Source organism: Atheta coriaria, unplaced genomic scaffold (genome assembly GCF_025399875.1).
Source record: "Atheta coriaria isolate IRGN ID8LTWV9N9 unplaced genomic scaffold, Caltech_Dcor_3.1 hic_scaffold_10_pilon, whole genome shotgun sequence".
Classification (NCBI taxonomy): domain Eukaryota; kingdom Metazoa; phylum Arthropoda; class Insecta; order Coleoptera; family Staphylinidae; genus Dalotia; species Dalotia coriaria.
Genome location: NW_027045452.1, coordinates 4,129,228 through 4,152,992, shown reverse-complemented (window position 1 = coordinate 4,152,992; position 23,765 = coordinate 4,129,228). Strand labels below are relative to the sequence as shown.

The window sequence follows — 23,765 nt, the reverse complement described above, 5'->3', positions numbered from 1 at the left end:
CTTCGGCAAATTCTACATATCTAACGGTGAACGTAGTGAACGCTCACTTGATGATTGCTGACGCGCCAAACGATCAAGATCCCGCTCACTTTTCTCGCCGCCTCGCTCCGTGCCCACGGCTCGCTCCTTACATTTCCAGCGTTTTCGTACTGCCGTTCACTTAGGCTTAACTGTTCGTGTTCGATGTTCGATTCTGTATGCGAGTATAGTGAATATTTGCGGTAGACAGCGGAAATACTTTAAACGATAAGTGCAAATATCCATCACCGGGGATTACGTTTTGGATTAATCGACGTACGACTCCGAATGTTCTAAGATAGTGAGTAGGAGTAGTTTTCGTCTTGCATCATTGCATCACGCACACACAACGAGTGTTCCACTTTAGCGCACTTTAGATTCGTGATTTTTACTCCACGCGAAGGTGCGACCCAGTGCGACTGCATCGTTAGCTCGACCTTTATAACACATTTCCAAGCTGTCGCTTGGAAAAAAATGAATCACGGCTACAAGCGTTTAAAACAATCAATTCTAATGACAATGTGGTGAGCAGTGATGTGCTGTGAGTAAATTAATCATGTGGATTGTTGCTGTTTCAATATGTGGCGCGATTACTCTCGTCGTCGTGCTAGCATTGTGCTCTTGTTGGAAAAGACAAGAGCAAAAGTAAGTCGTACAAATCTTCACTCATACATACTGCTTTGCATTCATCAACCAAATCTTGACAATGCAAAGTTTCATACAAAATATTTTTCTGTTGGAATTGTTCTCCAAGCATGTTGCGTTCTCAATTCATCAATAAATAACTGAACTGTTCAGTTTTCGTTGCTCTTTGTTTTGTAATGCATTTTGTTATGTTTTTCGTTTTTGTTGTTTTGTTTTGTAGAGATGATTGGCTAGGGCTTGATGGCATGGTGAAGCAAAAGAATCCCGACGAAAACGTGAATCACATTCCGTTGTCGTCCGCCGCCCCTGCCGTCGCCGTCAGCTTGCACGTCGCTGCCGAATGCACCGCGAATGTTACCTCCGATGTCGAACAAACCACGCTCGAAGCTAGCAAACGGTGCTTATTTTATTTATGCTTTAACACAAAACATTTTTTCTAAGTGTACCTCATTAGCATATTAATTGCCTGCTCGTTGTTTGCATGCACCAGTTGTTTTTAAGTTTAATTAATGAATTTTGTATAGACCGACCGTCCAAACAAACAACACAAGGAGAAGCTTGCCAGATATACCGTCTGAAGGACATGCCTTACAAGGGCAGGTATGGGATGCGAATGGGGATAATTCTTCGGAGTTGTATGCCACTGTGGAGCCGTATAATAACATCGGTGGTAAGCGGCATACATTACCGAACGGTTTGGATGCCAGGGCGAGTATTTCCCAGCACAGTTCAATCAGTCAAGCGGATGATGCGTTCTCGCCGTATGCTAGTGTGAATTATGATAAACTACAGCAGGTTGAGCATCCATATGCCATCGTAAAACCACCAACGACAAACAACGAAGAAAACGCCGCGGAACCCACGGTGCGAACATCATTGTTGAGGTAAACAGAATTCGTAACTACCTAGTTAGTTTAGCTATTGTCTTAAATATTTAGGTTTAATATATGAATTTATATTGTAGTGCGGAAGCCAGTACGAGTAATGAACCTCATGCACCGCCGAGATCAAGAAGAACTTCCGAACAAAGCATTCACATCGACATTAATGCAGCTAGTGCGGTCGCGGGGGGCATTGCAGCTAATCAGGACTTGCCTTACATGACTCCTCCAATTAATCCATCCAATCAGCAGGTTAATTTTAGTGGAGATTCACAAGATTCTTCAAGTATGTTTTATATAAACTCCAATGTATCTTTTGATAATTTAATGACATTTTTAGAGGGATATACTAGTATTAGCGTTCGTGAGCCTCTGGCCAACATAATCGCACAAACAAAAGATATGAACAAAGTAAAGCGTGCTTTAGATCCGCATTATTCGACTGTATCAGATGATTCTGGTAAGTACATTACATACTAAAGTTACACGTCGAGTCGGATTGAAATGTAAGATTTTTGAATAGATGAAATGTACACCACGATACCGGATGCGTTGAATCAAGAGTATACAAGCGGAAGCGAAACCTACGCGCAGATCCAGCCGGTAGCGTTGACGGTGGCGGCGGAAATATATCCCGTCTCTTCTAATCAGCAATCAAGTCCATCTGAAACACAACAGGTTAACAATGTTGACGATTCCGCACCACAGCCGCCAAGTGTTGATATTTTAAAGAATATGACTAACTCACATTCCAGACAAGGTAATTATTTTTATTTAAATTGTTTTTCTTTATTTTGTTTTATTTTTGTTTCTTTTTAAACATATTGTTAGATGGTGAATTATTCCCAGCATCGTCAACGAGTTCAATTCTGAACCTTGGATCACCAAAACCTGAGAAACGACAAGCTAATTCACCTTTGCCGCCTCCGCCTTCGACAACATCTGCAAGCCAACTAACATTAAGTCCAGACAATGCCCGTCGTAATTTGGATGATATGTATGCCAAAGTACAGAAGAATCGTAAGAAGTCTTCCGATGATGTAATTAAACGCAAATCCACATCAAGCAATAGTTCCTCTGAAGAAAAACGCCCCGAAGATACTAAACTCTTACGCGAACACAATTACGAAACACTGAAAAAATCACCAAAGAAAAACGCTGACGGTTACGAAGAATTAAAAACAAAACCAAGTCAACTTTCCGAACCTGGTTATGCGTCAATTAATGGTCCTGATAGTTTAAACTATGACGATCCCAACTATGAACAACTTAAGGATAGATCAACGACACCTGGATACTCTACTATTACAAGCAAAAGTAGCAGTGAAACATCAGAATTAGGATATTCGGTGATAAATAAACTGAATAAGAAGAAGCTAATTGACGAACCGAATTATGAATCGATGCCAGCGAGTGAAACTGATCCCAATTATGAATCAGTACAACATAACGATCCGAACTATGAAAGTGTTAAATATTTGGATGTTGATATAGGTTATGAGCGATTGCAACAAACTGACGATGATGATTCCACTGCGACGACAACCACCACAAATAAAACTGACAACAAAAATGGATATGAGACGGTGGATAGCGCGGCAAGTAGCAACAAGAGCAAGAGCCCACCATATGAAAAACTGAACGATGACGATGGGAAAACCGATTCGGAATCGTCTGGCTACGAACGTATTGATAAGTCCTCATCGATCGAAGAAAAGAGCAAAAACGATGACTACGAGACAATTAAAAACGATCTAAATGATTGTCTAGGCGATGAGAATGCAATATTTGAGGTGTAGACGTCTGTCTGTGACATTCTCAAACAATTGCAGCTGCTTAATGTGATATATTTATATTTTATACGTTAAAAACAATCTTTTGATAATAGTCTACTGGAGCAATGCGTAATCTAACTTCAAAGATATTTTTGATTAATTTGTTAAGATTATTGATATAAGTCTGAAGTTGTACTTCAAGTTTAAGTATTATTACTTTGTTTACAAGAAGAAATTGGAGTCATGTAAGCGGTACATGCGTTGTTTGCATTTGTTTGTTATGTTATTGCTATGCGAAAGAGTTTAATATTTTAATTATGAGGCATAAATTTATATTGTAAAATGTTTGATATGAAGATTGTACATGATATTTGTATTGATTGATTATGCAATGAATTAATATATATTTTACAGATTCCTAAGTGACTTCGTTTTAATTTTAAACCCTATTAAACACTACCTTTTTCAAACTTTTTTGAACTGTCTTTTTCAATCCTATGTCTCCTTGTGGGCAGGGGGCTCAAAATATTGTGTCATTGTGTAAGTGACATATCTAACCCGACCTGAAAAGAGGAGGAGGGGAAGGAGGAACCTAGAGACCTGAGACTGCCCTTTTAGAACACATTAGTATAACTGTGCACTTTGCTTGTTTTGAATTTTCTTTTTATACCAATGGTCACTCGGCAGTGATCCCTGCAAAAGGTAGTGGGAAGAAAGATTGAGGTGGTAGGCCTGGCACGTGTGTACGTGCACTCTGCAGGTATCTGTGCAAACCAGAAGTAAAAGAAGGCAGAAGACTGAGTCACCAACAAGAAGACCTTGTGATTTTTAAAAAGTAGTAAGTGTATTAATTCTTTAAAAAAATATTATGGTTGTACTATGAAGGCTATTCAATTGCACAACGGGCAATTATCTCAAAAGTTTTACTTAACACTAATCTGATAACTAATATTAGAAAAATAAATTTTTCAAAATCATATTTTATCTAAGTTTCAGCAAAAAAGCAAATGTTATTCGCGTTTTCATACCAAGCATTAACTACTAGCATTAACTACACTACATTGAAAATGGTCAATAACTTGAAAACTAATGCTATTGCAACAGAAATCGCTTTATTTGATTCTTTGCATTGTATTACTCGTACATCCAATTGGAAAGTATTGTGAGAATCCGAGGAGTGGTTCAATTTGTTCTGTTTGAAAATTTAAAGTTACCGGAAAACTGATTAGATATATTTTATTACATTGAAAAACTCTGTCGATTGGCGTATTGCATTTTGCTCTAGCTTAAAGAATCATTATTGAGACAAAAACCAAACAAGTGTCACTCTTTGGTTGATTTAAAATGTTTTTTGTCGTTCTTGAGAAAACAAAAATACTAATTATTTTTTAGATTCTGACCATAGCATATTTTTTTTATATCTGTGATAGTTTTACAGAAAATAGGGACATTGCTTTCCATTACGTTAAAATTGCAGTTGTTTTCCGTTTTTGTATGCATTCGTTTTGTCTTGATGCAGATGGACTCTGCTCATAGGGGCATCTCCATGATAAACTTTTAATTCTATTAAAGAACAAGTTGTATGAATTAGGTAACTAGAGGTCCAACTTTTAATTAATTTGATTTATATATCCAAGAAACTAAAATACTTGTATTTTTTATTATTTAATATTAAAGGATTTAGAAAATCAATGTAAAAAAATGCAAAGTTTTTCTGTTTTATAAGACGACCGAGATATAGAAAAAGGATCCAAATTAAAAGAAAAATTAAAAATATACAGTGCGAAGGTTGGCACAAAGAACTGGTTGACATTTTGCCAGGGGTCTGCAAAAAAAACGCTGTACTAAACATATACTGGATGCCGTGAAAGGTTACTTAGAACCAAAGAAAGCACACACAAATATTTTATTAATCAACACTTTAAATTTTATTATAATAATTTGCTATTGAAGACTTTCAGTGACAAACAAGTAATCCAAACACTTTTAACAGATGTAGAGCAATTTATTTGCATTTTTCAGAACTCATAAACAAGAAAAAAGCTTGCTTTATCAACAGAACAATCATACTTATGACGTCACAAAGAAAATCAGCATCCAACACATTTATTCGAAATCAACGTATCCGTTAATAAATTCCTTAAAGGAACTTACTCTGGCGTACACTCCTGGTTTATTTGCTTTCGCGCAACCATCACCCCAAGACACTATTCCAAAAATACAGTTTTGATAAATTAATGGACCACCAGAATCACCCTGTAAAATAAATAAGTTATTAATCATTAATAAGGTGCAAATTGAATACCAATTTTACCTGACAAGTATCCTTTCCGCCTTCAAGATACCCAGCACACACCATATTGTCGCGAATTTTACTAACTGAATACATTTGTCTACAAGTTGTCTGTTCTACATATGGTACCGCTAGTCCAAACAAAGTATCCACTGCATATCCACCTCGCTCTGTTGTACCCCATCCAGCTGTATAAAACTTAGCATTTTCGGGAATATCATCTTCTAAGTACAGGTCTGCAACTCTCGGAGATTTGGGAGTCATAAACCAAGTAAACCTGGATATTATTCCTTGAATAAAAGTTTGCGGTTGATTGGTCCACAGACGACCGGACAGTTTCAAAATGGCGATATCATTGTTATAATTTCTGGAGTTGTATTCCGGATGAATGGTGTAGTTGACAACAGTTTTTGTTTGTCCGCCTGTGGTCTGATGCGTGGAACCGGCACGTATCATCAACTGATTCGGTTCAGAAACATACACCATGCAATGTGCGGCTGTCAAAACGAACTTTGGTGCAATCAAGGAACCGCCGCATCGGTGGGCGTAAAAGTCCCCGAAGGGGCTATACTGCACCGAGACTAAATATGGCACACGATCGATTGATATCAGCTCTCCGCCGATGATTCTACCTTCATCGTCGTCATGAGTTTCATAACTGATGTTTTCATCGCTTATAGGTTCTTGGTCCAAGTCAACTAAAATATTGTTACACAACTAGTTACATTGCTATAAATATTAAACAAGTCAACAATGGCACTTACGTTCACAGTTCGCAAACTTTAAAATACATCCTAAAATGATGAGTAGCAGTTCGGTGCGTTCATATTTAAGTAGCATACTGTTGTTTGCTAAGTAGACTGGCGAATTCCGAGCGATAATTTATTTGCGTTTTTTTTTTTCAGTTTACCAACTTGCTAGCAATGTCGCAGCCAGTTGCGCCATTACTGCTTGTGGAAAATAAAAAGTATCATTGCATCTACGTTATTCATTTGTCAAAAAAAAACTTAACCAAATAAGTTATTTGAATATATCGATAATGAACTGATAGTAATGAAATAATTTGCATTTTTGCGTCAAAACAACTTCCATATATATTAAAAACAATCATGTCGAGTATATTACTACTGACATTAGACAATAAACTAATTAGTTATTCCAATATTAATTTAATTGCAAAATATTTGGAAAATTATTCACTTGAATAATTCCCAATTAATTTTGGAACCACAGCGTGAAATGTTCGGCGTAGGTAACCAAATATTCAATACTATGTAATTGTATTATTAAGTCCATACGTTTTTCGAATAGTTCTCAGGATTTTTCGAATTTAAACAGTATCAATGATATACAACAAACCATAAACATTTAAATACATTCGTACTCCATGCTAGCTGTCAATTCACTGGCCTAATTAACACAGTCCCGTGACAATTAAAAGACTGAGTTCGCAGAACGATTTAGATAAGAAAAACGGTGACAAGCGCCCAACATTTAGTACAGCAATAAAAAATTCAAATTCCTATCGGTCAATGTTTTGCAAATGGAGATTACGTACGTACAGAACGTCAGAACAAATAGAATACGCTTGCTGCGTGTCCTCAAATCCAAACAAGGAACTATACCGACAAAACAGTATAAAAACTCCGAGACACTGCTTACTACTAGTCAGAATTTAGTTTTAATTGATCGCGGCTTAATCACAATATCATCATGTGGTTGTTTTTGTTTAGTACTTTGCTTTGTAGCTTAGTCTATTTAAGTAAGTAACATACATCCAATAAAAACAATAATTTAGAGCAAGGCACATGATTTAGGTGAAACAAGAGAAGAAGGTAAGATTATTGGTGGTAATCCAGTGCCCATCAGCGAGGTGCCATATCAAATTTCTTTCCGGTATCACAATCAACACTTTTGTGGTGGGTCCATATACAATGACCAATCGATTGTTACAGCAGCACACTGTGTTGAAGGGTTTAGGTATTCTATCAAATTATGCACAACTTAAATTCAATTTATGAAATTATTTCACTTCATAGAAATGTAAATGGATTGAGTATAGTAGCAGGCCAAACAAAACTCTCAGATACCAACGGTCAGAAGATAGCAGTTACCAAAATGACGCCCCACCCGGAGTATGACGCAGAAACTGTGGATTATGATGTGGCTGTTTTGCATCTTGCTCAACCTTTGGTTTTCAATGAAAATGTCTCCGCAATTGAATTATCAACCACACCAGTTCGTTCGCGCAGTATGGCATACGTAACAGGATGGGGTACCACTAAACAAGGAGGCGGTGGTGAAGTTTCCGACCATCTCTTAGGAGTTGATGTGAGGGTGCAGTCATGGTATGCCTGCCAGTTGCAATATTTCTTAAAATTAACATCAAGAATGTTTTGTGCCGGAAATTTCTTTGGAGGACAAGATTCTTGTCAGGTAATTTTTTATAAAGATAATCCTTAAGTGTATAAATTCATAATTTTATTAATCTTTTAGGGTGATTCTGGTGGACCTGTCAAATTTGAAAACAAGCTGGTTGGTATAGTATCCTTCGGCAGAGGATGTGGAGACGTTGCCTCACCAGGTGTTTATACTCAAGTATCAAGTGTGATTGAGTTTATTAAAAATGCCACCAATACATCTCCTTGAATTTTATGTAATTTATTTTTGTAGTTTTGTATTTCTCTTTGTTTAACTAGAAATAAATCATCTTTATTGAACTTTGTAGCTTGCCACAGTTTCATTGTGATTAAAGCGTAATTAAAATCACTTAAACGACCAATTTTATCTAACGACTTGAATTACCTAGTTATACGCTTATATGTCAACTCAGAACTAATTGAACTCATTCAAATTCATTGTTCACGTTTTAATTAAGTCAAATTTGGTGCTGTATAAACTTATTCAGTTCTGCGAATTTCTACCATGAATAAGTTCCTATTTGAATGTTACTGTCATATTGATATAAATACATGTTTATGCTAAGAATGGTGTCAGTTATTTAAACAATTTCAAGTTGAATCTAATCACTTTGTGCAAGGCGATAACAAAATGTTTATTTATTGGTTCCTAGTTTTGCAAATGTTTATTGCTTGGCCTGTTTTCGCGTGGCATCAAGACTATGGAAAACTCGTGGATGGCCAACAAAGTGATATATCGAAATTTCCATATCAAGTTGCTTTACAGTTAGTTGGAAAGTTAACTTGCGGTGGGTCTATAATTGACAAGAAATGGATTTTAACAGCTGCTCATTGCACTTTTGGGTAATTAATATAAATAATTAACAAACAGAATCGCTTTATTTTGATTATTTTAGCCGACCACACGATTTATTCACAATCCGAGCTGGTTCCAGTTCACCAATAGCAAACGGTACGGTTTATAAAGTTGCCAAAATACATGAACATCCAAAATTCAGCTTTGCTACAATCGATTATGATATAGCGTTGATTGAACTCGAATCTGAATTGGAATTTTCTGACAAAGTGAAAGTTATTGAGTTGGCTGATTATGAACCGCCTATACGCGCATTTGGAGTGGTCTCCGGGTGGGGCACCATGGCAGATGGTGTACCTTATATTTCACCTGTACTCCGTTCAGTGGAAATTCCAATTGTACGACGATTGACGTGCAATTTTCGATATTTTTTTAAAGTAACCGATAGAATGATTTGTGCTGGTTATACATTTGGCGGACAGAATATTTGTAAAGGCGATTCGGGAGGTCCACTGGTGTATCAGGGTAAACAAGTGGGAATTGTTTCGTGGGCGGCGGGATGTGCCAGACCGATTTCCCCAGGCGTGTTTAGCAACGTGCCCAATTTGAAGGATTACGTTAGAGCTGTAACTAGATTAGACATTTAGAAACGTAGGTACACATTCGTATTTTTTATGAATAAATAATATTTGCATAGTTATCACATAATATATTTACATAAATTTGAGAACAAAGATTAGGAAGTAACACCCGAGTTACAAATTGTTTAAAGTAAAAAAATGAGAGTTTTCATAGAAGTTATTCTTGTTTTTGCCTTAACCTCAATTTTTCTCAAAGTTTTAGGAATTACAATTGATCAATTTCCGTATCAAGCATCTTTACATAACAAAACAAACTTTGTCTGTAGTGGTGCTTTGATTTCTCCAAAATGGGTTCTAACCTCGGCTTCATGTTTTGTACCAAATCCAAAAATGATCCGAGTGGGTTCCAGTAACTTCACAGCTGGAGGACATACTTCTATTATTGATGCAATTCATATACATCCAAATTACAATCCTAAAATACTGTTTGCAAATGATATTGCGGTTGTATCGTTACAACAGAACATTCTGTTTGACAGCCGAGTAAAAGCTATCAAAATGGCGGACCATGAACTACAAATTGGGGCACAACTATATGCCATTGGATGGGGCCCACATGCAAATTCCCCAAAATATAGTAATGTTCTTCTAAGTGCTTTAAAATCTATTATTGTTGATAGAAATCAATGCAGCATAAGAGTGAATCAATTATCAAAACATTTAATTAGTGATGATATTATTTGCACGGGAGGAAATGGACGTGGATTCTGTAATGAAAATCCTGGATCAGTTTTAGCAACAAAAGATGGTATTCTGTACGGTATCGCAACTTGGACACAACTTTGTGGCAAAACTTTGAATTACGACTTGTTTGTCAGTGTAGCATTTCATAGGGATTTTATTTATCAGATAACTGGAAAATAATGAATTAAAGTATTAGCATATCATGTACGGCCTTGAAGTTTTATTTGAATTGAATTATTTCAACAAAGTCTTTGTAATATATAATCACAAAGTGCTTTGTATTTTTGTGCAAAAATACTTGTAATACAATTGAAAATGTTTTTGTTAACTTTGATTCTTGTAGCAATTTCTAACAATGTTGCAGCTGATAACAGAGAACGTATAATCAACGGTCAACTAATAGATATCACAGCTGTACCTTATCAGGTTTATGTCTTAGCTGACAATTTTGAATGCGGAGGTGTTATTTTATCCACAAGTTGGGTATTGACAGCTGGACATTGTTGCAGTTCGTAAGTTTAATATTCTTAAAGCATAACAATTTTAAATAAAATAACAATAACTCACTTATTTAGTACTGCATCAGCCGATTATAAAATCCGAGCTGGTATCACAAACAAAAGCGTGGGGTCATGGCTATCCATATCGCAAGTTATCAGGCATTCGAATTATAACAACGTTACTTATGAAAATGATGCTTGTTTACTTAAATTGTCCTCTTCATTGACTTTGAGTAACTCTATTCAACCTGCCCAATTGGCATTGACCTTCCCTCAACAAACCCAAAACGCTTTAATTGCTGGTTGGGGATATCTGACTCAGAGCGGGCCGACTACGAACGTTTTGCATTATGGAATTGTTCAAGTAAAATCAGAGAATATTGTGCAACGACTTTTGACAACTGTATTGGATTTAGTAGCAAAATTATTGGGAAAAACGCCACAAGCATCTACTTTGTTCTATACAGTGAATAATGATATCACTGTTTGCTTTGTAAGCTTCTTTAAAAAATGGTACTTATTTCTGTAATTCTGTGTTTTTAGGGCGATTCTGGGTCACCTTTAGCGCAGGAGTCAGATGGTAAAGTTTTTGCAATTGCTTCAGCTACAACAGGAAATTGTGATCCAAGTAAAAATTACTTTACTGATATGACGGCTTTGTCAGTAAAAACTTTTATCACCACTAATACTGGTATCGTTTTGTGAGAAATGATTATAACAAAATAAATTCATCTTACTATATTCTCTGAGTTCATTATTTAATTCTAAGAATGTAAATTTAAACCCTTATATAATGAGTGTTTCAAATTAATTCATACTGTTTTTTTGTGCCAAATAGAAAGTAGCATAACGGAAAAAGAAGTTTAGAAAAGTTCTGATGATTCTTAATTTTTATATTTATTGATGTCACATGATATTTCAAACTTTAAGAATGTTGTTGATTTGTTGATTTATTCTAATGACGCATGAGGGATTATTCTTTGTGCTATTTTGTAACAATTTTAAGCCTCCATGACGGTAAACATTATTTTTTAGTGACTATACATTACAAAAACATATAAAAACCCAAGTTAAATCTTATCTTGATTCTAGTATTATAACATTATTTCAAGATGAAGATTCTACTCTTATGTTTGGCAGCATTTCTTGCGCCTGCAGCATCCGAAGACCGCAATCGCATTATCAACGGACAACTGATCGACATATCTGAGGTTCCCTATCAAGTTGTAGTATTTGCTGATAATTCGCAATGCGCTGGTACAATTTTATCCAAAGATTGGATCTTAACAGCTGGACACTGCTGCACTTCGTAAGAATAAATTCGACCCAATTAATTAGAATTAAGTTTTAAAATAATATTTATATTTTAGAACTTCGGCTTCCAATTACAAGATTCGAGCGGGTACTACCAACAAAACGCAGGGTTCCCTATTATCAATATCTCAAGTCATACGACATGATGGATTCAGCAGTACCACATACGCAAATGATGTTTGTGTGCTTAAGCTATCATCATCTCTAGTATTTAGTAATACAATTAAGGCAGGAGTAATTGCTTCGTCGTTCCCACAACAAAAACAAAACGCTTTGATTGCTGGCTGGGGTTACACCACTTTAAACGGTCCTAGTTCAGACCTTTTGCGCTATGGATACGTCACAGTCAAACCAAATAATTTTGTAGTAAATCTCCTAGGAGGATTGTTTAGCCTTTTGGGTGTTAACAAACAAGCATCAACATTGTTTTACACTGAAAATGATGCTATTACTATTTGTTTTGTAAGTAAATAAGATACGCAATGTTTAGAAAATTAAATATTTTTAAATTGCAGGGAGATTCTGGGTCACCGCTAGCTGACCAATCTGGAATGATAATTGCCATTGCTTCAGCTACAACAGGATCTTGCAATACCAATAAGAATTACTTTACTAATTTGAATGCTCAATCTGTAAGAAGTTTCATTACTAGTAAAACAGGTGTATAAAATACAGAAAAAATACAGTCTACAACTATTGTTATCAAATAAATTTAAATTAGTTATTACTTTGAGCGGGATGCAAATAAGTTTAGAAATAGCTTGTTATTGAACAAACTGTTTAGAAATCAGTATATGTTATCGAAAAATTCAGTATAAATAGCCCATACTGTAGATTTTGAATGAAGTCAGTTCAAAGGCCGTTCAACATGAAGATCGTCCAATTAACAATCCTGTTCTGTGTAATTTTTAGCGATTAGGTACTGTAAGTTATTTTTAATTTATTATATGAATAAATTTTGAATATTATTTTTTCTTATAAATGTAAACCAGTAGAAGTAGATGACGATAGTCAAGAAGGAAAAATTGTTGGAGGTTATGAAATCCCCTACGATCAAGCATCATACTAAGCTGCCATGTTTACATGTATATGATAGTTTTGCCTGCGGAGGAAGCGTTCTAAACAGAAGTAGCAGCGGCGCATAAATGTCCGGGTAGGTTCCGCCGACCGATCAAGTGGAGGTCAGCTTTTGAGTGTAACCAGGATTATCCAGCATGCTGGTTACAATCCTCGTACTGTTGATAACGACATTGCATTACTCAAAGTAGACCAAGCAATCAATACGGCAACACTTGTTCAATTGCCAAACACTGTACCTAGAGATAATACTGTCGTAAGAGTCACTGGATGGGGTCACACAAGTGAAGGTGTGTCACCCAGGTATTTGGGAGCTGTAGGAGTTATCATGGTCAATAGAGCCACCTGCCAGAAAAAAATACGGAGCCAGTCCAATTACAAGGAATATGATCTGCGCCGCTAGTAATGGCAAGGATTCTCGCCAAGGTGACTCTGGTGGTCCATTGATGTTTGGGAATACCCAAGTTGGTGTTGTGTCCTGGGGTGGCGGCTGTGCTCAGCCAGATTATCCAGGAGTATACACCAATCTTGCCAATTCTAATATTGCCAGAGTTGTTTCGAATAATTCAAACTGAATTCATTTTTATCAATAAACATTGATGCAAACTAGTACAATATTTACATATATTAACTAACCATTTCAAAAAATCCACATATTGCAAAACAAAACAGATTTGCATAATTCAATAAAACTAAATACAATGCAAATGTTTTCTATTCTAATTCTGATATGATATCATAATTAAAACGAGTACTCAATTGAATTTTTATATTGCATTAGCTGCTTTTAAAAATATCACTAATCACTCAAAGCGTTAAACTGGAAAATAAAGTACTAACGTTGTGATTTATATATGTGGACGGGAAGCTCAAAATATTGTGTCAAAGTAGTCATTATGTAAGTGAGATATCTAATTCGACTCGAAAAGAGGAGTAAGGGAGAGAGAAACCTAGAGACCTAGAACTGGCCTTTTAGAACACATTAGTATAACTGTGCGCTTTCCTAGTTCTGATTTTTTTTTATACCTACGGCAGTGATCCCTGCAAAAGGTAGTGGAAAGAAAGATTGAGGTGGTAAGCCAAGTGCGTGTGTACGTGTGCTCTGCAGGTACCTGTGCAAACCAAAAGTAAAAGAAGACAGAAGTCTAAATGACCCTAAATCTGAATCTGAATCACCCAGCAAGAAGACATTGTAATTTTTTTTCTAAAATGTAGTAAATGTATAAATTCTTAAAAAAATATTACAGTTGTACTAATAAGGCTTTAATTAGAATTACACAACAGGCAATTATCACAAAAACTTAACTCAACACTAACTTGATAACAAATATTAGTAAAATTAATTTTTCAAATTCATATTTTATCTAGGTCTGAGCAAAAAAGGATTAAAATATTTTCGCGTTTTTATACCAAACTAATCAAGATAATACAAAATTTGCGTACAGGGTAAAATTTTACATCATATAGCACTTTATCTTTTCTTTGGTTAATTACACTTATATAATTATTGAAAATAGTTAATAACTTGAAAACCAGTTACGTTATTGCAACAGAAATTGCTTTTTTGATTCTTTGCATTATGTTACATCCGATTGGACAGTTTCGTGAAAATCCGAAAAGTGGTTCATATTGTTCCGTTTCAAAATTTTCCACTATTTTGGAGAGTTTAATATGGTCACTGGAAAATGACTAGGTCTATTTTATCGCATTGAAAAACTGTTTTTTTTTTGCTGTTCTCGGGAAATCAAAAAGCTAAATCAGTCATACTTTTTATTCAGACAATGGCATAAAAAAATATGTCTGATATTTATGACAATTTTCGAGAAATTGCATTGCAACATTGTTTTCCATTACGTTTAAACTGCAAAAGATAAAGCTTATCTGATGTCGAATTTTGTATGATACGCAATGCTGTTTTCCGTTTTTGTATGTTTTCGTTTTGTCTTGAGGCAGATGGATTCTGCACATAAAGGCATCACCATGATAAATTTTTAATTCAATCATCACTACATAGTATAAAGTAAAGTCGCTTTTTTTTCCGGTCCCTTTGTGAGCTTAAATCTTTGAAACTACGCAACGGATTTTGATGCGGTTTTTTTAATAGATAGAGTAATTCAAGAGGAAGGTTTGTATGTATAATAACATCCATTAAATAGTGGAGAAGTACTGTTATTTTTGAGTTTCTAATATGATATTATCGCCGTCTACTCTTTGTGCGATGCTTCGTAGCTTCCCCCCCTTAAGCACAGACGTGTGCGTGTGGGTTGAAGTTGATCGGTTGATGTTTTTGTTTGGAGAAGGAAAGTCGCTTTCTCTGTCTGTCCCTTTGTATGCTTAAATCTTTGAAACTACGCAACGGATTTTTTTAAAATTGCGGACGTAGCGTTTTCGGCGGTACCGGCCGGCCGCGGTTTTCTCTGTAGCACTTTGAATTTCGCAGCGATCGGGCACGCTTATTATATCGGAGCTCTCCAGCGAGGAAAATAGCAATACTTAGGTAATAAAAACGTTCTTTTCAGCGCGACAACGTATCAGTAATTATAAGTAAGTTACGATAAATAATTGTATGATAGTAGTTTTAAAATATAAATTAGAGGTATTTCAGTAAAAAAAAAAGAACTGAATAGAATAGGTATCTTTTGTTTTTTATGATTGTTGATTATCTTTTGTTTCTAAATGGTAAGAATTTAGATATTTTTTACTGCGGCACATACTATAAAATGTAAAAAGTAAATAAGTAAAAATGTAGTGTATGAATTTAGATATTCCAAAGATAGCAGGAAATCTTCATGGTATAGGAAGGGGGATTGTTTTACTCCAAATTTAACGCGTGCGGGCCACGGGCAGTAATGAATAAATCAAAACTACTGGATCGATTTTAATTACATGGGCTATATATTTTATACCACACGTTCACAGTTTTTCTGTAGTGTATTTAGTATCAGTATTGCAACCGTGCGAAGCCGGGGCGGGTCGCTAGTTAAGAAATAAGTTGTATTAATTTGGTAACTAGAGGTCTCTCTCTACACTACTGTTAATAATTTTAATTAATTTGTAACACCTCTAATTATAAAGTTTGGCACCTCCGGCAAGTTTTTATTAATTATATTTATATTCCAAGAAACTACAATACTTGTATTTTTATTATTTATTATTAAATAAGACATGTTTATTTCTAAAAACTTGTATTACATGTTTGTAATTTGCCTAGAACTTTAGAAAATCTATGTCAAAACTTCTGTGAAGCAAGCACCTCTTCAAAGTATAGACAGACAGAGTTTTCTGTTTTAAAAGGCGACCAAGATATAGAAAAGAATTCCAAATTAAAAGAAAAATTAAAAGTATAGAGTACGAAGGTTGACACAAAAAACTGGTTGACATTTTGCAAGCAAAGTATTAAGATTCTGCCCCGGGATTGCAAAAAACTAAACATATACTGGATGCCGTGAAAAGTTACCAAAGAAAGTACAATAAATATATTATTAATCAATACTTTATATTTCATCATAATTATTAGCTATAGGAGACTTTCAGTAACAAACAAGTATTGCGAACACTTTTATAGAGCAATTAATTTTCATTCATCAGAACTCATTAACAAGAAAAAATCCTGCTTGACCAACAAGTTTGTTTTACAAGTACTTTGTGTTACACTGAAAATGGTTCTATTACTGATTGCTGTGTAAGTAAATAAGATGCGTAATGTTTACAAAATTGTATGAAAACTTTTAAATTGCAAAGAGATTCCGGGTCACCGCTTGCTGACCAATCTGGAAAGATAATTGCTTTAGCTACAACAGGACCATGCAATACCAATAAGAATTACTTTACTAATTTGAAGGCTCAATCTGTAAGATGTTTCATTACTAGTAAATTTTTACTAGTAAAAATTACTAGTAAAGTGTATAACTATGTACCAAAAGAACATTGCTCTACAATTGTTGTTATCAAATAAATTTAAATTAGTTATTGCTTTGAGCGGTAAGCAAATAAGTTTAGATATAGTCCAATATTGCACAAAATATTTAGAAATTAGTATATGTTATCAAAAAATTCAGTATAAATAGCCCAAACTGCAGATTCTGTCAGTTCAAAGACAGTTCAACATGAAGACCATCCAACTAACAATCCTATTCTGTGCTATTTTTAGCGTTTACTGTAAGTTATTTTTTATTTATTATGTATGAATATATATAAATATATATATATATATATATATATATAAATGTTGAATATTGCTTTTATTCTTATAAAGGTAAACCGGTAGAAGTGGACGATGACGATAGTCAAGAAGGAAAAATTGTTGGAGGTTATGAAATCCTCTTCGATCAAGCATCATACCAAGCTGCCATGTTTATATATGGAAGTTTTGCCTGCGGAGGAAGTGTTCTAAATAGAAACACCATCATAACAGCGGTGCATTGCACTGATGGTATACAAGCCTCGACCATAACTATCCGGGCAGGTTCGGCCGACCGATCAAGTGGAGGTCAGCTTTTGAGTGTAACCAGGATTATCCAGCATGCTGATTACAACCGTCGTACTGTTGATAACGACATTGCATTACTCAAAGTAGACCAAGCAATCACTACGGCAACTCCTGTTCAATGGCCAAACAGTGAACCTAGAGATAATACTGTCGTAAGAGACACTGGTTGGGGTCACACAACTGAAGGAGGTTCAACTGCCAGGAATTTGAGAGCTGTAGAAGTTAACATGGTTACCTAATAGAGCCACCTGCCTGAAAAACTACGGAGACAGTACAATTACAAGGAATCTGATCTGCGCCGCTAGTAATGGCAAGGATTCTTGCCAAGGTGACTCTGGTGGTCCATTGATGCTTGGTAATACCCAAGTTGGTGTTGTGTCTTGGGGTGGCGGCTGTGCTCAGCCAGATAATCCAGGAGTAGGTATACATCAATCTTGCCAATACTAATATTGCAAGATTTGTTTCAAATTATGCAAAATGAATTCATTTTTCTCAATAAACATTGATGCAAACTAGTACAATATTTACATATATTTACCTAACAATTTAAAAAAATCCAACTATTGCAAAACATAGAAGATTTACATTATTCAATAAAACTAAATGCAATGCAAATGTTTTCTATTTTAATCCTGATATGATATCACGATTAAAACGAGTAGTCCTATTGAATTTTTATATTGCTTCAGCAGTATTTGAAAATATCAGTGATCATTCGAAGCGTTAAACTGGAAAATAAATTATTAACGTTGCGATTTACGAGTCCATAGTGTTTTCTCCTTGTTTGTTATCCCAACGAATGCCTCGTTATATCTACGTCGCATTACGATTATTGAATTGCGACGTAATTCGATTTAATATATTTGCGCAGGTGGAAAAAAGCGAAAAACATTAACGGCGAAAATCAAATCAATACAAAAATAAAAACCATCCTCAATAATATGTTCTTTTTTGTTGCTGCCGCTTTGTTCGGTTTCGCCCAGCAATAAAATACACCACACAAGTGGAAGTAGAACAAAACATAAAAAAATGTTATAAGTTTACCAACAAAAGTGTTATTTTTTATGAAGTAAATATATTTATACAAGTATGATGTATATAGTTAAGGGATAAAAATGTTTATAAAACTTGTTGGTAACATTAATGTGTCGAAGCATATGTGTTGACGCCAATAGACGTATTGTTGTCGATTGTTGGCAGAAGCAACTTGTGTTGGTTTGCACAACATACAAACAACATAATGCGCCCGAAAGGTAGAAAGGACTCGAAATCGATTGTGCATTATTCTACCAGTTTTTCTTTTGTACGCCTTTGCTACACTTCCGTTTTAGCGTTTTCTTTACCACCAGCTTGTTTGCTTTCCTACATGTTATCGGATAACCGCACAGGATGTTAAGATAAAGAATTTATTTCAAATAATATCTACTTTCAATTTGAAAAATAAATATAGCGTGTAAAAAATTTATACAATTTAAATATGTGCGGTGATTTTTGTTAAAATGGGCGCCGTCGCTGTCGTTGTCGTCAGTGCCGCCTCCGACGCGTAGTTGTTTAGTCACAGTAGAATGAACCCACAAGCACGGCAACAAGAGTACATGCATTACGCCTCTTTTACAGCCCACAATTCTCGTAAATGCCGGCTCGCCGACAAGTACTTGGAAACTACGCTCCACATCACAAAACCTGCCGTCGTTTGATTTATTGAATGCTATCAATGATATTGGACTTAGCAACTGTTCTTTGTTAACTGAAACTTGCTTTTAAATCAAATAGGATTGAAAATAATATCTGTAACTATTAAACTTGTAAAAAATTTGATGCGCACAGCGTAGGTGGAGCTAGTTAATTAATTTGTGTTATTGATTAATTTTATATTTATGTTTAATTAATTTTACCTAAAAAGAAAAACAGAGTTCATGACATCAAAAGCTTTGAACATGAAGTTATGAAAACCTCGAAACCACGATAGCGGTGCGCTGTTGGAAAAAATAATAATTAAGTTTCTAAAGGGAATTATTGGATTATTTATCATTTCGCTGTGAGAATCGCTGCGAGAGAAAGAGGTCGGTGCTCGGCTGGAAAATAATAAAAGTAAATTGGAGCATTATATCTTCGCGTATAAAGCAGACTGCGGTTCGGGGCGCCGGTTATTTTTCTCCGACGCGAAGAAAAACGCGTTTTTCATACGAATCAGCCGCGCGCACCTCGATATTACCTCAACGCCAGCGCCAAATTAAAACAATCTTTCTGTTTGTAGTATAAAAGAATCTTTTCATCATCATTTTGTTGCATGTTTGGCGCAAAATTATAATACAAACTTTATATTTTGCAAATAAATTAAATATGTTTATGGGAACAATATTGTAAAAAAAGTTGTTTAAAGCTCAAAATATTTTGTTATTTATATTGTGGTGCGTCTGGGGATGTACAGAAAGGTCTCGAAGATGAAAAGAATACACCTTCGAGACGATAGAGATACACTTAGTCGCGGAAACTTGACGCAGCTCACACAAAGTGGAAATAAAAGCGTACATTTTGTGTTATTCCTTTAATGCTCAAAGCCGAGCATGACAATGCGCTTGTTTGAAAGACACCTTGCGTGCATTACCCTCAAATTAGATTTTTTCACTTTCTAACATTTTTTATGTTAGAAATATCAAAAAGTGAACAATATTGTTGTATTTTTAATCTAATGAATTTCTTAAAATGTATAAATCAATAGATAATGATAACCCAACTTAAAATTTGACAAAAACTAATATTTTGTTAATGTGGTAATGTTTAATTTTATCCATCTAATTAACTCGCTAAAAATAATATTTATACACTATTAAAATATTGAAATATTTAGTAAGTGCCAATTTAAACAGTATTACACTCGCAATTTTCCATTGCGTTAAACGTCTAACAATCTATAGATAAATTTTCCACGGTTTTACAGTCATAAAAACGGATTTTATAGTAGCGTAATATTAATTTATGGCATGCGCGGTCTCCAGCGCACTCCACCCCCCATTTTCCACATTTCTTATTCAACGTTTCCTTCACGCTCGTACCGGTGCGCGCAAAAATTTATGAAACGTTTTCATACACTGTCAAGCTTTTTTATGCTTCACACCAAATTTACACCAGGGATTTTTTTTCTGAAAACCACATTCTTCGAATGATAAATTGTGCGTAGCAATCCAAGGTTAAGTCTGTAAAAAGTTTGCGGACAGTTTATTGATGACCTTTTTGAAGTATGTGCGCCGATAAGCAAAACTTTTTCGTCTAGAGTACCGAATTTGAATTCGCGTTGTTGTTGATATTTCAACGTAGTTTCATGCGAAAGTGGAGGGCGCATATAAAGCGTTCCAAGTGTGATGTGAGCGTAAAGAGGGTTATGTTTGTGTGCGAGTGTGGGTGTATGCTTAGATGCCTTGCACGGCTTTGGGGTTGCTCGGCGTTATAATGCTATTCATTTTCGTGCTTGCAACGGTCAATTTGCGCTTGTAATTAATATTGTATCAAGTACATAAAAGGGCCTATCAGTAACGTCCTTCCTCTTTACCGCCTGACGGCACACGGTGCCCGGCGCCTCCACCACGATGCCTATCTCGGCTCGACAACACACAACCACCACCAAACAGCCCGACAACGCACATAATTCACGCCCTAACAGCCTACGCATACAATAGTCGCATATTTAACTCTATTTTGTTTTTTTTTGTTAAAAATATTTGTGGGAAAAACAAGTTTTGGCTTTAGGACATTAGTGTGGTCAAACTAGTTAAAATTTGATCAACTGTAATGCAACTCGGACGCTTATTACCGTTGGGCCTTTTGTTCAAAATTTGCCACCGCGCGCAACTTGCAAACCCTCAAACTCGAAAGCATTAGGGGAGTTAGCAGTGGTCCATTCGAACCCGAACACAAATTGATACCGCGCGTAACCTACCCCGACTTTAGTTTCAATTAGGAGTCGAACATGCGCGTACCTAGACTATTTCCTTAATTAGGTGCCAAAAATCTAAATACAAATGTACTCTTGGAAATTGTCGTTCTTATGGTATAGCTTTGCATAAATTTAATAATAATGATACTCATACTTGAGAAATCGGTGTAGTTGCGAGCTTGGTTGAGTGCGGTGGATACGATATCGCGTAAACCGAGCGAATCCAATTTGTGCTTATCGAATTTAATCGCAAAACGATTTTTAAATTCTCTTACGTTAGACAAGAACGCGTCGACGGCGCCGGCGGTGAAGTCTCGCTTGTTCCCTCACACTCTGCTTGAGATGATATTATGTTGTGCTAAAATCCTCCCATGTTATGACGTCAAACTCTATCAGAAAGAAAGGCATCTTTAAAATATGGATTTTGATAAACACAACATTTTTTAAAGCTTAAATAGATGTTTATCATTCTAAAATTAAGTTTTATTCCCAAGAAAGTTTGAACAGTTTTGAATTTAAATGTGTTCCAAACTTTTTTTCGCACATAGTTTAGTAAAAAGTTTTTAACACTTTTCAAAGGTAGATATCTATTAAAAGTTTAAAGTTTCCTTAGTTTATTCAACAAAAGATTTAATATAAAACTTATATTTTTGAACATAACTGACGTTTTTATCCTCAAATGATAAATGTGTTAATTGCAGTATATAGAACAATTAGCAAAATTATTTGTTGTTATTGAGGATGCCCATTTAATTATAATTTAGCGTAATCAGAATGCGAGTTAATTTTGTGGAGGTCGCGCGCGCTTTCGATTTCGAGTCTCTTGAAACACCGCCGGCACCGCTGCCGCCATCACCGTGCTTCATTTCATACTCGATAACTAGCGCGCCGCACTTGCCAAGTCGAAACACATCCTCCGGCATTTTCATTAGCGGCTTTGAATCCGGAGACGGCAAGCCCGACATGCATGGCAATGGCAATGCCAACACAATATTAATTAACTGCGGGGTGCACGCGGTTCAAGAGTGTAGCGCAAGTGCGGATCGCACGCAAATATCAAGCGAACACAGCTGGGGGCGGCGCGCGCACACTGGCGAGATGATTGCGAATCGTGCGATCCGACAACAATCCGCAGACCTCGGATTTCATATTTAAAGGATGAATAACATACAAATCCGTTTAGAATTAGTCGATTGCTCTTGTTATACTAATCGTAGAATTATTTCATTTTTATTGTAAGTTTCAATATTTTTTCTTAATATTAAATAAAAATGCACACAATTTGTAATTGTGTTTAGTTGATAATACAAAGGACATCTTTGTTATTAGATTTTATTTAATCAGCATTCGGTCGGGAATTCGGTAGTGTTGTTCAGCTTGTTGAATATTTAATTGAATTAGGAATTAGGAATTAGGCATTAGGCCCTTGCTCCCCACATTACCGCAGCCGGTGGCGGAGCCCTCGCAAAACTAAACTAGAATTAAAGACGTTATGCTACTTCTTGGAGCTCTCAGCTCACTCGGAGCTAATTAAAACTTGTTTGAGATTGAGATATTTTGATTCGGTTAACAAACAATTAAAATTACTGTTCTATTTGTAGCATTTCCGGGTGTATAGAGTTTTATTTTTTTACCGTATTAACTGATGTTTGCGTTTGTAAATTATAATTAACAGAATTAGAATAATAGAACAATAACTACAGTGTAATAAACAGAAGTTCAAACATACTCATGAAAATGTAAATAAATATTATAATATACTTTGAGTTGTAAACAATAGTAATTTATTTACTAAATACGTTAAATTATATTTTTTGTTGTAAAAATATTGATAATGTTTCTATTTTGTTAAAAATCGTAATGCAAATGAAAATAAGAAAACAAAATATCTAATACAAGTATTTTTATTAGTGAAAACCGTACTGCTTTTGCTGCGCTGTCATGTTTACTGCTTAATTTTTAACATGCCAAATAAAAATAAATAAAATTTTAATTTTATTAAAATTTGCGCGCACGGTGGTAAAAGTTGTACGTACACGTTAATTTTCAGCAACAGAATGAAATAAATTCATTCCATTAAATTGAATAAGCTTGTTCTATGTTGGTAGATGCAACGAACGTTGCATTTTGAATTATTTTAGTGTCAAAAATACGAACTGTTTACATTTATTTTTATTTCTTTTAAAATGTGGTCGCCTACAAAACAAACAAAAATCAGTTGTATTTTAACTATTTTAGGCAAAAAAATTAATTAGTACTAAAATAATATAGTGTACTATTTAACTTTTTATTTGAATT

At 35.2% G+C, this 23,765-nt stretch overlaps 7 protein-coding genes across 10 annotated transcripts; 6 read left to right on the top strand and 1 right to left on the bottom strand.

Moving 5' to 3' along the window:
* The first annotated feature begins 520 nt into the window (after nucleotides 1-520).
* Nucleotides 521-3,741, top strand: LOC135800140 (uncharacterized). Of its 3 annotated transcripts, none has more exons than XM_065313277.1 (7): nucleotides 521-663; nucleotides 884-1,060; nucleotides 1,188-1,547; nucleotides 1,628-1,830; nucleotides 1,885-2,004; nucleotides 2,068-2,304; nucleotides 2,394-3,741. In XM_065313277.1, the coding sequence occupies exons 1-7, from the start codon at nucleotides 575-577 to the stop codon at nucleotides 3,341-3,343; spliced, it is 2,136 nt and encodes a 711-aa protein (XP_065169349.1). In that variant the 5' UTR covers nucleotides 521-574; the 3' UTR covers nucleotides 3,344-3,741. The 3 variants fall into 3 exon arrangements, with proteins under 3 accessions (XP_065169349.1, XP_065169348.1, XP_065169350.1); XM_065313276.1 differs by having other exon boundaries at nucleotides 2,376-3,741; XM_065313278.1 differs by lacking the exon at nucleotides 884-1,060 and having other exon boundaries at nucleotides 2,376-3,741.
* A 1,562-nt stretch (nucleotides 3,742-5,303) lies between these two features.
* LOC135801050 (trypsin 3A1-like) lies at nucleotides 5,304-6,585 on the bottom strand. The gene is made up of 3 exons (XM_065314412.1): nucleotides 6,377-6,585; nucleotides 5,634-6,310; nucleotides 5,304-5,575 (listed from the first exon to the last, which is right to left on the bottom strand). The coding sequence occupies exons 1-3, from the start codon at nucleotides 6,450-6,452 to the stop codon at nucleotides 5,426-5,428; spliced, it is 903 nt and encodes a 300-aa protein (XP_065170484.1). The 5' UTR covers nucleotides 6,453-6,585; the 3' UTR covers nucleotides 5,304-5,425.
* Nucleotides 6,586-7,037: 452 nt separating this feature from the next.
* Nucleotides 7,038-8,332, top strand: LOC135800667 (trypsin-2-like). Its single transcript, XM_065313970.1, has 4 exons — nucleotides 7,038-7,374; nucleotides 7,430-7,592; nucleotides 7,652-8,048; nucleotides 8,109-8,332. The coding sequence occupies exons 1-4, from the start codon at nucleotides 7,326-7,328 to the stop codon at nucleotides 8,259-8,261; spliced, it is 762 nt and encodes a 253-aa protein (XP_065170042.1). The 5' UTR covers nucleotides 7,038-7,325; the 3' UTR covers nucleotides 8,262-8,332.
* A 202-nt stretch (nucleotides 8,333-8,534) lies between these two features.
* LOC135800668 (trypsin-2-like) lies at nucleotides 8,535-9,806 on the top strand. 2 transcript variants are annotated; one of them, XM_065313971.1, is made up of 3 exons: nucleotides 8,535-8,875; nucleotides 8,929-9,479; nucleotides 9,666-9,806. In XM_065313971.1, exons 1-2 carry the CDS (start codon nucleotides 8,664-8,666, stop codon nucleotides 9,473-9,475), a joined length of 759 nt encoding a protein of 252 aa, XP_065170043.1. In that variant the 5' UTR covers nucleotides 8,535-8,663; the 3' UTR covers nucleotides 9,476-9,479; nucleotides 9,666-9,806. The 2 variants fall into 2 exon arrangements, with proteins under 2 accessions (XP_065170043.1, XP_065170044.1); XM_065313972.1 differs by lacking the exon at nucleotides 9,666-9,806 and having other exon boundaries at nucleotides 8,929-9,528.
* Nucleotides 9,807-10,350: 544 nt separating this feature from the next.
* LOC135800666 (achelase-1-like) lies at nucleotides 10,351-11,394 on the top strand. Its single transcript, XM_065313969.1, has 3 exons — nucleotides 10,351-10,665; nucleotides 10,729-11,146; nucleotides 11,197-11,394. Exons 1-3 carry the CDS (start codon nucleotides 10,469-10,471, stop codon nucleotides 11,356-11,358), a joined length of 777 nt encoding a protein of 258 aa, XP_065170041.1. The 5' UTR covers nucleotides 10,351-10,468; the 3' UTR covers nucleotides 11,359-11,394.
* A 365-nt stretch (nucleotides 11,395-11,759) lies between these two features.
* Nucleotides 11,760-13,653, top strand: LOC135800791 (trypsin delta-like). The gene is given in 5 exon segments (XM_065314112.1): nucleotides 11,760-11,962; nucleotides 12,024-12,429; nucleotides 12,483-12,629; nucleotides 13,100-13,417; nucleotides 13,419-13,653. Coding segments are annotated over 5 exon segments (1,269 nt in total). The 5' UTR covers nucleotides 11,760-11,765; the 3' UTR covers nucleotides 13,620-13,653.
* A 3,497-nt stretch (nucleotides 13,654-17,150) lies between these two features.
* On the top strand, nucleotides 17,151-17,980 carry LOC135800789 (trypsin alpha-3-like). The gene is given in 3 exon segments (XM_065314111.1): nucleotides 17,151-17,202; nucleotides 17,300-17,769; nucleotides 17,771-17,980. Coding segments are annotated over 3 exon segments (732 nt in total).
* The last annotated feature ends 5,785 nt before the right edge of the window (nucleotides 17,981-23,765 follow it).